General features: G+C 59.4%; 4 protein-coding genes across 4 annotated transcripts in view; 2 read left to right on the top strand and 2 right to left on the bottom strand.

Annotated features, from left to right (window-relative positions):
• Positions 1 to 754: 754 nt before the first annotated feature.
• On the bottom strand, positions 755 to 1,942 carry VDAG_06780 (uncharacterized protein; the record flags this gene model as incomplete). The annotated part of the gene is made up of 1 exon (XM_009659484.1): positions 755 to 1,942. The coding sequence occupies one exon, from the start codon at positions 1,940 to 1,942 to the stop codon at positions 827 to 829; it is 1,116 nt and encodes a 371-aa protein (XP_009657779.1). The 3' UTR covers positions 755 to 826.
• A 4,431-nt stretch (positions 1,943 to 6,373) lies between these two features.
• On the top strand, positions 6,374 to 8,039 carry VDAG_06781 (uncharacterized protein; the record flags this gene model as incomplete). The annotated part of the gene is made up of 3 exons (XM_009659485.1): positions 6,374 to 6,857; positions 6,920 to 7,141; positions 7,197 to 8,039. Exons 1-3 carry the CDS (start codon positions 6,564 to 6,566, stop codon positions 8,037 to 8,039), a joined length of 1,359 nt encoding a protein of 452 aa, XP_009657780.1. The 5' UTR covers positions 6,374 to 6,563.
• Positions 8,040 to 8,664: 625 nt separating this feature from the next.
• VDAG_06782 (uncharacterized protein) lies at positions 8,665 to 9,630 on the top strand (the record flags this gene model as incomplete). Its single annotated transcript, XM_009659486.1, has 1 exon — positions 8,665 to 9,630. The coding sequence occupies one exon, from the start codon at positions 8,665 to 8,667 to the stop codon at positions 9,628 to 9,630; it is 966 nt and encodes a 321-aa protein (XP_009657781.1).
• A 268-nt stretch (positions 9,631 to 9,898) lies between these two features.
• Positions 9,899 to 11,047, bottom strand: part of VDAG_06783 (vacuolar transporter chaperone 2) — a gene marked incomplete at both ends in the record, with an annotated part of 2,399 nt that continues 1,250 nt past the window's right edge. Inside the window, 2 exons of the mRNA XM_009659487.1 lie at positions 9,899 to 9,976; positions 10,049 to 11,002. Coding sequence (XP_009657782.1) covers positions 9,899 to 9,976; positions 10,049 to 11,002 — 1,032 coding nt within the window. The remainder of the gene's footprint in view (positions 9,977 to 10,048; positions 11,003 to 11,047) is intronic.

Below are 11,047 nucleotides of genomic sequence, written 5' to 3' on the forward strand. Positions count from 1 at the left end.
CGAGACAAGGTTAAAAAAAAAAAAAAAAAGCACCAAGTCGGTTGAAGCTTGTGCAGACCGGGAGTCGAGACCACACGAAACAGAAGGGACAAAGGACAGCGACAAGGAAAAAAAGCAGTGTTGGGGTCCCCGAGGAAAGCTGCAAGATCCGCACAGCCGCTTTGGTGACCTGGGGGCTGAAGATCGACGCGGGCCGGCTGGGCAGGGTAGCTTGATCTGCGTGTAATTTCCGCACAAGGCCAGAGGCGAGATTGGACGATCTGGAGATGCACGCGGGTGACCAGGTTCGTGGGATGCGGCTTGTAATCTTGGTTAACTACCAACTCACTCTCATCGTACGGACATGGTCTCGTCGTCAGAACACAGCGAGTTGCACGGTGGAAAGCATTCACGCAATGGAGATGAGGGAAGATGTGTGAGAAATGGGGTTTCTTTGTTGCTTCGTAGCTCGTAAACGAATGTCAATCCTTGTCCATCCTTGGACCCGTGTTGTACCGTGCCTGTGCCGTACCTATTTGTCCCCTTGTCCCCTTTGTGCAGTTTTTGTTCTCTATGTTCCGGTACAAGAAAAAAAAAGAAACAGTGTCCTTCCAAAACACCAAAGTTTCGGGTATCGCCTCCAAGATTTTGGGTGGTGTTGCCCAGCCCCTCGAGTATGAACCCTAGTTCATGATAATCATCCAGTGGGAAAAGGACATGTGATCCAGCGAGTGACACCCAACGGACGCAAAAAGGTTGAATGTCGAGAAAAAGTGGTTATGTGCAAGAAGCGAAGAGTGTTTGTATCACAGCGAGATACCCGCTACGAACGAAGAGTTTGCACAGCTTAAGCGGAGGCGTAGGCCTTGCCAGCGCCGGAGAGACCGCCGGAGCTGATGAGCTTGCCGTTGCCCTCGGCGACCATGAAGAAGGAGTAGCGTTCGAGCTCCTTGAGGGCGTCGAGCTTGGGGATGTTGGTCTGGATCCAAGAAGAAACGGCGCTGTCGTCATGGCTGAGGGGAGCAAACTCGGTCAGCCAGACAGGCTTGCCACCGCAAATCTCGGAAGCCTGCTTGATGTGGGTGAAGAGGGTGTCGGCGGCCTCGAGAGGAGAGTACCAGTGGACGACGCAGAAGTCGTACACGCAGCCCTTGGCATCACAAGCATCGACCCAGGCCTTCAGCCAGTCGAGGCCCTGACCGGGAATGTTGCTGTTGGTGACGGCAGGGGAGCCAATCTTGACCTGCTTGCTAAAGGGGTTGACGTGCTTGATGTGGGCGTCGGCAGCCGACGAGGCATCCAGGTTGCACTGCGAGGGCATATCGCACTCGTTGAAGGACAGGATGTGGGTAGAACCAGCCTTGATGGAGCTGGCGACGTTCTGCTCCCAGCGCTGGAGGTGAACATCGATGGGGCCCCAGAGCTGGGGGACGTACTCAACACCAGGCTGGGAGAGGCCGTTGTCGCTAGAGTCCCAGTTGTATGCCCATGGGCAGTTGGTGCACTCATTGCCGTTGGTGAAGAAGTTCTTGACGAGGCTGGCGTCGTTGTAAGCGAAGCCACGCTTGCCACCAGAGGTGCCGGTAGAGCCAGAGCTGGTCTCCTTCTTGGGAGTGTCCTGGGCGCCCTCCTCCTTGGGGGAAGTCACGGGAGTAGCGACGACGGCAGTCTGGAGAGTAGTGGGGGGGACAACCGGGGCGGGGGGCTCAACGGCGGCGGGGGTCTGGACAACGACGTAGGTCGGGGTGGTGGTCAGGGGGTTCTGGGGAGCCGCATAGTCGGGGCTGGGAGCGGGCTGGCCAGGACCAGCAGTGACGGTGACCCACTCAGTGACAATCTCAACGTGAGTGTGGGCGTGCACAATGTCGCGCTCCTCGTGGGAGTGGCGGTGGGCGTTGAAGGCAACAGCCTCCTTGGCCAGGGCCAGGGAGGCAAGAGCGGTGACGGCCTGCTTGTTGAACATGGCGACGAGAGAAGTCGATGTCTGGGTTCGTGGGTTTAGTTGAAGGAGGTTGAGAGGTCTGGAAAAGGCGAGTTGGAGACTTGATATGGTTGTCTGGGTCTTGTATCAAGTCTTTTCCGAAGGAACAATGGACACCGTCAAGGTGAAGGAGTGTTGTTGTGTTTGCTTTTGTTGTGCTGGTCTATCAAAGACACAGAAAGGAAAGTGATGTCGAAGCTAGCGACAAGTAGAAGGAATGAGCTTGTAGCTGAGAAGGGAACGTCAAGCCGGTGATGTGGGTAAAGAAGGTCTTTCAAAAAGCCCGGAGAAGGGGGGGACGACGAGGGTTCTTAAAAAGAGAGCTGGAACAGACAAACAATGAATCAAGGGCTGAGGGTCAGCAGTGAATGTGTGGTGAGGTGGGTAGCCCTGACATTCACCATCAAGAGAGGGGACGCCAGGCTGGGCCTGATGGAGTCGTCACAACAGGAGGGTGGGTGGGGTGTGGGCCCCCCCTGCAGGGGCCAGACCTTCCCGCCTTCCTTCTCTTGGTGTCCCTTCCAGAGCGAGCGCCCTGGTTTCCCACTCCCACTGTACCTGCCACACTCACACCCGATGCAGGTACCACGGCACGGCCGGGGGGTCGTTTTGGTGCAGCGACGAGTCAATTGGCAGGAACGACGCAGCCTTTCGGGGAGGCACAAGGTCCACAAGCGAGGATATGGTACAGGTACATCCCGCTCGTATCTCTCCTTGCCCTTCTTGCTTGCCCTTGCAGGTTTTCGCACTGGAGGGATGGATAGTCTCGTCAGTCTGTCCAGTCTATCTAGTCTATCCAGTCTATCTACCTCTAGTCGCTTGCAAATACCTTTCTCCCATGCCCCTTGGCTTCGCACTTGCCCCTCTAGTCGTGCGGTCGCGCAGCCGCTCACAGAGGGCCAGGCGCTACCTGCGACACTCGCGCTGAACAGGCCAAACCTGAGAGCGCTGAGAGCGCTGAGGGCCACGAGGGCCCATGTGGTGACGGAACGCCGGAAACGGCCAAGATCTGGCGGCTCAGGCTCAGCGTGCCTTCTCCTTCCGGGCGGCTGAGCACTGGAGCTTTTCCCGTACCGGATGTGCGCTGAGCGCCCATCATCCGTCCGACCTGATCGGTTATCGACCATCGCATGGCCAGCCCCAAGCAAGGTGCACCTCCCTGTTCTGGACTGCAACAGGCGATCGATCACCACCGTTCAGGGCAACCCTCAGCACCGCCCCCCTCGGTTCTAGACTTTTTGGAGCAGTGGGTCCATTGTTGAGCCCGTGGAGCGAGCGAGCGAGCGATTGAGGAAGTGTGGTGAATGAGAATGACGACGAACGATTGAGCGAACGAGAAAAGAGTGGGAAAAGAGGCGACAGGTCGAATCACACGACTTCAGACGAACAGTCGGCCCATCTCTCTCGCGTCTTGCCTACGCAGGTCCCCAAGGTCCCTCAGGTACCCGCCTGTGTGTCTGGCCGTGTCTGGCTCTCTGGCCGTGTCTGGCTCTCTGGCCGTGTCTGGCTCTCTGGCCGTCCCGTCAGTGTCAGTGAGGAGGCACCCAGAGGCCCCTGCTCTCACCCGCCCCGTGTGCTACGCTAACTGTCCGTTTCACAAGCCAGCGCACCGGGCCACGTTGTCGATATCCTCGACCCCTGACTAAACCGAGCCAAGACTGGTCTTCCCCTCGCACCTTCCCCCATCCTGACTAGCCCTTTCCCTCGGTGGAGACCGTGAAACGGCGGGCGGGCAGGAAGCGAAATGAGCATCCGGCGCCACGGGGGTCCTCCATCCGCTTGGCGGCAGCATCAACCACTGACTGCCCTAAATGCCCTGACGGCCCTGACGGCCCTGACGGCCCTGACTGTTCCTCGCTGAATCACGAACCCTGGCCTCGGCCACACCCACACGCACACACACCCATAATCGGTCGACAACCACTGCAACCCCTGGCGCTTCGGAGAAAAGAAACAGAAAACGACTCAACGGGGCCGCGCGCCAATCCTACTTTGGGCCCATCTCTCTGTCTGCCGTGCTGTCTCATCTCCTCGCAAGCCCTCTTTTCGTCCTGTCTAATTTACCAGCCTGATGGTTTTCACGATCGTTTTGAGGGGACCGCCCAAGCCTTTCACGATCAAGCTAAAAGAGGCATACCATGTAACATCCCAGCGCCGTGCAATGGGACCCTGCCAGCCACCACATGCCATCCCGCGGAACCAGCATCAAGGCCCGCGGCTTGCCAGGGCCAACACGAAGTAAATGGCAAAAGCTTGACCACAGTCAACCTGCCATCTCGACCTTGGACGATGGAGGTGGATCGGGCTGCGAGCCTCAGGCGACGTAGGAGAACGAGAGCTCCATTCCCCGACCTCCCCCTCCACCACGATAGGTACGCTAAAAACAAGGCCCAGAACTTGCTTGCAGCTGCCTTCTTTCGACTTGACCGGGGGGGACGATCCGGCTCAAGTCGATTCCATTGCCGCCCACTCGGCGTACTCGGTACATGTACGTCGCGGCGAAGCCACCACGCGCGACTCGGTGATGGGGCACGCACAAAATTCCTGCTGTTTACCCCCTCCAATCGCCCTTGGGTTTTAGCCGTTCGGCCTTCTCAGCGTCAGGTGAGCTGGAGGGGCGTGAGTGCGCGCGGGCAGGAGAAGCAAAGCCTCTCCTGGCCACGTCATACGCATTCTTCAGGCTACGGACTCCTGCCCAAAGGGGGACACGAGGTTGGATTGATAAAGCAAGCCTGGCTGGACGAAGGGTTACACTCTACTACTGGACTTGGCAGTCATGCTGAGTGCTTATTCATTGCTGTTAACGCCGTTTTTCGGTTTCCTGGCCGGCATCGGGTGGAGACTAGAGAGATCTGTCTGCCCGAAATCCTTCTCGTCGGCTGAAAGCAAAGTCAGTACCTAGTGACACGACACGTAACTCCCGAGTAGTTCTCAACCGTGGCAGTTGGGATCGGCAGCATCTAGGCCAACTGCCAAGACATGGCGTTCGAGAGATTTATTCTCACAGGCTAATCCATCACCTGGAGGTCCGTTGGAGAACAGTTGGCCGGCTGAAAGCCCCAGCAAGGATCTCCACCAGGACCATACTTCTTCGGAGGCTCGGGCGTGTTGTCACCGTCAGAGCCAGTGTTTTTTTTTCTCATATGTCAGTCATTCACATGACAAGCGTGTAACCGAGCCGGCAAACACACATGATCAGCTAGTTGGCTTGACGTTTTGTGTCGACTGCATCCAGCACACACACACACACACACGCACGCATGTGGACTTCTGATAAATGACGCCTCCGTCGCAGGAGGCTCGCCTGTCGAATACCAACCGGTGGCTTGGTTTTCTGCTGGGAGAATGACATGGTGATCTTGCGCCGTTTGCCGGCCAATAGCCAGCCACAGGCTAATCCGACAGAAGCACTGTAACCGTGGCAGGCGGTGGTTGTGTCGCTGAACCGGTGGCTCTCTGGCTAGTCTTGTCGTCTCCATGACGTGGAAGGACTGTACTGGAGCTAGAGGTTGTGGCACACGTTGCTTTTGCTGTTGGCCAGCGAAAGCAGTTGCCGTTCCCCGGTGAGGCTTTTCTAGTCAGGCACCGTTCCAGTTTGGCATTGAGTCTATTGTCACCTGATGACCTGCCCAGCTAACGTTTCTTTCCTGGCACGCCCAAATGTCAAGAATCTGTGGGGGCCATATGGAATGCGCAACCTGCCCATCTACATCGAACATGCGGCTTGAATGCGCCCATTCAGTGAAAGCACTGCTGCAGCTGTCACCAGCTGGCCTTGATTTTACCAAGAAGGGGGCCTCTAGCCAGCTGTCGAGTCTTACATCAACGGAGGACCTATGTACGGACAGGTGGTAAGCTGCTATAGGCACGACACCCAACTCGACCAAGTATTTGAACATCTGGCGCATCACGCACAGCACGGGGCCACTGCCAGCAAACATCTGCGGCACGACGATACCCGACGCCTGGGATGGTCATGACATACAAAACCAGCGGATCCCGGGGACTCGACCTGCGGCCTGCCTTCAATGCACCACGTGTTCCGCCGGATGTGGGACGGGTCGCAGCACAATCGCCGACGCTGAACGGGGCAATCAATCGGCTCGGAAGCCAGGCAAACAAGCCCTGTCTTGGAGGAGGGCGGCTACATCCACTCCGTCTCCGAGAGACTTTCGAGCGGACAGTGTTCGCTGTGAAGATCACGGAGCCTCCTTTTTGGTGCCCAGTTCAGCGACAACAACAAGTGTCGCCAGCGTGATGTGGTCATGGTGCAGCTCAGCGCACGAACGCAGCCCAATCACGCCGTGGCATCTCAACTTGGTTCACGAGCGGCGCATCAATGGCCCGTCTCACTGCCGCCATGACAGTCAATGATCATCCCTCATCCACGTGACGGCCTGTCTCGCCCGTGGCAGGAATGAATTGACGGGGGCTTGGCCTCACAAGGCTGAATTGGATCTTTGGGTGATCACGCAGCGGGCCTCAGAATCGAGACGTATAGCATTCTGCGTGCTAGAAGACGAAGCGGCTGAGACGCGAATGGAAACGGACGCTTCTCTCATATCATACTGTCTGTTCCATAACTCGTTCAAGGCTCGCCAATATGGACTCGACGCAGCCCCAGATGCCGGCACTGCTCCCAATAACGATGGCGGTGCCGCCAGATGATTTTGACTACGGCGCGTTCCTCGATGGGGATATGGAATTCGGCATAAGCGACGAATATCTAAACGCCTCTGGCGCCGACCCAGATTCCGCCCCGAACATGTCTTCATCGTCGGTCGAATTCCGCTCCAGCGACACCGCGGTCGTGTCGTCCCCCCAGAAGAAGCTCGAGAGGAGGGGCCACACCAAGAGCCGCAGAGGATGTTTCAACTGCAAGCGCAGACGCATCAAGGTGCCGAGCCCGATTAGGCTACATCAGCCCGTCTCGATCATGACCACACTGACCATTCGCAGTGCCAAGAGACACAACCAGCCTGCGGTCACTGTCGCAAATCGGGCCTCCAGTGCGAGTATCCCAGTCTGCCCCAAATCACGCACCAGCCCCAGCACAAGATACCCATCTTCACCATGGAGGATATGCGCTTCTTCCAGCACTTCCTGCTGCAGTGCTACCCCCATCATCCTCTCGGCAACGAGAACGTCTGGACGCACGAGGTGCCATGTCTTTCGCAGACGGTACGCCAGCAAGACCTCCCCCCTTCACGAAACGGCACTGGCTAACACGCCGTAGCATCCCTACCTCATGCATGCCATCCTGGGCCTCGCCGCCTGCGAGCTCAGGAAACAGGACCCCTCGGTCCTCCCACAAGCCATGGTCCACCGCACAAAGGCCATCCGCGCCATGAAGAAGTCGATCGCCGGCCTGCCGCGACGCGGCCTGACGCACGAACAGGCCAACGCCCTCATATCCGCCTGCTTCGCCCTGACGTTCCAGTCGGTGCTCCTCGAAGACGGCATGCCCGAGTACATGGCCTTTATCCGCGGCATCGTCGTCGTCGGCATGCAAATGGCCACGCGCCGCATCCGCCCCATCTTCTCCAACATCATGGAAGAGGACGCCAGCGCCCTGATGCAGCCCGTCATGGAGAAGCTCGCCCCGCTGCCGCGCGCGTGGGTCGACGGCGCCGTCGCGGGCATCGAGAACCTGGCGCCCCTCTGCGGGGCGCCCGACTCGACGGCGACCGAGTACCACGCGCGCCTGCTCGACATGGCCGTCACGCTGCGGCGGTCGTCGTGGGAGGGCTACCAGTGCATGAAGGCGCACTACGGGTGGTGGATCATGCTGCCGCACGAGCGGTTCCAGCTGGTCGTCGACCGCGGCAGCCAGGTCATGGTGCTGCTGGCGGCGCACTGGATCGCCCTCAAGCAGATCATGGCCGAGATTACGCTGCACGAGTATGACGTGCGGCAGAAGGCGCCGGCCGACAGGGATCATACGGAGGAGGGCATGCTGCGCTGGCTGCGACACCTGAACGGGCAGGTTGATGCGGCACATGGAAATTACAACGCGTGGCCTGAGTGGGTGGTTCAGCAGCTGGATCGCGACCTGTCGTTCTTTGGCCAAAGGATGTGATCCTTGCTGGCTCATGGGTTTTCTTGTTTACTTTACTGAGCGAGCCTTGCTTCCGTATTGACCGCGACTGTGACATACTTTGCTTGTTTGTATTCTGTGTTTGAATGCCGTCTTCCCGTGAGTCGTGACCCTCCACGCATCCCGTGGGAACGGTTCCAGACACTGCAGTGAGGCCCTCTGTCGATCACAGGGCTACTCCAACACCCTTTCGCGCCGTCTGGGAGACACCGCGTTCGATTGGTTCGTATTCCCCGTATCGTTCCAGAAACACTGCCCCGCCCACACGCGAGCGCCCGATCGACGAAAGCTTGTCTTACCCGTCAGCCAGGGCATGCTACAGGCTGGCTGGAGGCTGTGCTGCCGTATCTCGCGTCCACCATGTTCGGCGGGAGTGGCCCGGGTTCTGCCTTGCCATCATTTGTTGACGGGAAGACAGGGTGATCGCATGACAGATGATGTGTTTCCCGAGGGCTCGATCTCGGTATATAAGAGAGAGGCATTCGTCGCGCGGACTGGGCAGGTATGAAAGGGCTGAATATCACAGCTAACACCTGATCGTTTAAGAGACCAAGCACCCACACGTAAACGTATATAAAGTCAAGCCAAAAACGAACCATTCGTCACAATGTCCACAGCAACAGAGGCACCCCCCCTCTACACGCCAACAGCGAGGCGACCGTCAACCTCCTCAACCCCATCCCTCCCAGCCTATTCCTCTCCCGCCATCGCCCGCCAACAACAACAGCCCTTCACACCGACGACGACCCTCAGGATCATGACCCCAGGCAAGGCAACCATCTCCCTCCCCGGGCCCCCGGCACCGCACCCCATCCCGGTCCACGACGCCGCAGAACCCCCCGGCGCCCCGGCAAAGTACATCTCCCTCCGCGCAACCCGCCGCTCCGGCACCGCGACCCTCGTCCCGGGCCACGACACATCAGCCGCGGTCCTCGCAACAACAAGCTACCGCTTCGGGCCCAGACGGCCGCCGACCCTGACGCTGCACGGCCACGGCGCCCTCTCGTCACGGGAAGCAGCACGCGCCCGAGTCGGACGCCGTGAAGCGGACGCGGAAGCGGCGACGGCCGGGCGCGACTTTGCAACCGAGCTGACGGCCCCCGCGCTCTCGCGGACCACGACCCTCGACACCCCCCTCGGCCGGTTCCGCTGGCGCTACCCTTCGCGCGCCGAGAAGACGGACGGCGACCACGGCCAGGGCGAGGGCCACGACGGCCGCTCGCGCCTCCTGCTCGAGCGCGTCGCGTCGCTCGCCGCGGGCAAGGGTGGACGGGCTGGCGGGGCGGGGCGGATTGTCGGCTGTCTCGTCCGCGGAAGGGGGGCCGCGGCCGGAGAGGGCGGGGACCTGCAGCTCGACCTCGCGGCGGCGGACGAGGCGGTTGCGGAGGCGTTGCTTTCTGCGGGCGGGGCCGGCGCGACGGATGAGAAAGAGCGGGAAAAGGAGAAGATGGCGGCGCGGGACGTGCTCGAGCTTGTGGCTGTCGCGAGCTGTATCGCCATGCTCAAGAGGGAGGTGGACCGGCTGCGACTGAGGCAGGGGCTTGTCCTGGCGGGAGCGGCGGGAGGCTCGTAGATCGGTGTTACTTCGATGGCATGGCTGCTGTTCTGAGTGGGGTCACAAAAGAGCCTAGGTTTCTGGTGCCAACTGTGCAACGAGTACGTGGTGAATATGGCTGATTTGATACTCCTCTGGTTCACTCATGTCAAAGACCCCAGGTTGTGTAAACGCTCGATTTCTGCTATCTCGACGGATCAATCATACACCCAAAGTCACTTACACACAAGTCCTTCTCTTATATACCCTGTTCTACTCAATACCGTGGGCTTGTATCGCGCCCTGTCTATCGCAACTCCTCGCTGAACGGCTGGGTCGCGTTACGACCGTTGTCGTAGTCCCACCTCTCGACGGCGCGTCGGTACTGCAGGCACGAGATCAAATTAGTTGAGTGTAAAGATGAGCAAAGGCCACGGTGGCAGTGGGGTTGACATACCGCAAAGACAAAATTTAGGATCAGCGCACTCATCAGCGCCACGCTGATCACCAGCGGTCCGATCACATTGTCGAAATCCTTACCGCTGCGCTCAATGATCATGCGCCGCCTGACGCCCATCATCCAGTAGCCCCAGCCACCAGCAAACACGGCAATGAGGATGTACATGATGCCCATGACCTCAGCCAGAGTGTTGCGTCCAGCGGCCGAGTACAGGCTGACGGCCAAGCCGCCGAGCAAGATGCAGATGTGCTGCCACTTGAGGAACGTACGCTCGTTGGCCAGCCACACCTTGGGCTCGATCTTGAGCTCGCCAGTGTTCTTGATCCACTCGCTCGGCTCGACGACACCCTCAGGCAGCGGCCTCTCGCGTTCGTGGCGGGCACGGGAGTACCGCGACAGGGAAAAGCTGGGCAAGACGGCCGACAGCGTACCGTAGCCGGTCCTTTGATCGCCGTCCTGCTCCTGCCCCTGCTCCTGCTCTTCGTCATGCTCCCGGCCCTCGCTGGGCTCGCCAGCCTCCTCAACGGTGGGCTCCCTCGGCACGGAACGCGCGAGGCTCGCTTCGGCAGCCATGCGGTCGGCGAGGTACGACTGGCCGGCAGGTGAGCTGCGCGACGCCTTGTACGAGCTCACACGCTTGCCGAGGAAGCTGCCGACGGCGACCTCGTCCTCGGCCCGCTGGGAGCGACGCTTCTCCTCGGCCTCAAAGGCCTTCTGGGGATCCTTGCGGATGTCGCCCTCGAGGTCGCTCAGCCAGAAGGGCAAGTTGTTGACGTAGTCCTCAAAGAGGGAGGCAACGCCATGCACAAACTTGGAAAAGCGTGGAGCCGGGTGCACGAGATGGGAACCCATGAGGTCCTCGATCCACGCAGGTCGTTTCTTGCCGAGGTCGCGAAGCTTGATCTCCAGAACGGCGTAGGGGAAGCGGGAGACCTCGCTCTGGTTGATGTCCTTGAAGGGAAACGACAGGTTGCGGTCGTCAATGTCGAGGCGAAT

The sequence above is a fragment of the Verticillium dahliae genome, genomic scaffold, assembly GCF_000150675.1.
Source record: "Verticillium dahliae VdLs.17 supercont1.14 genomic scaffold, whole genome shotgun sequence".
In the NCBI taxonomy this organism is placed as follows: Eukaryota; Fungi; Ascomycota; class Sordariomycetes; order Glomerellales; family Plectosphaerellaceae; genus Verticillium; species Verticillium dahliae.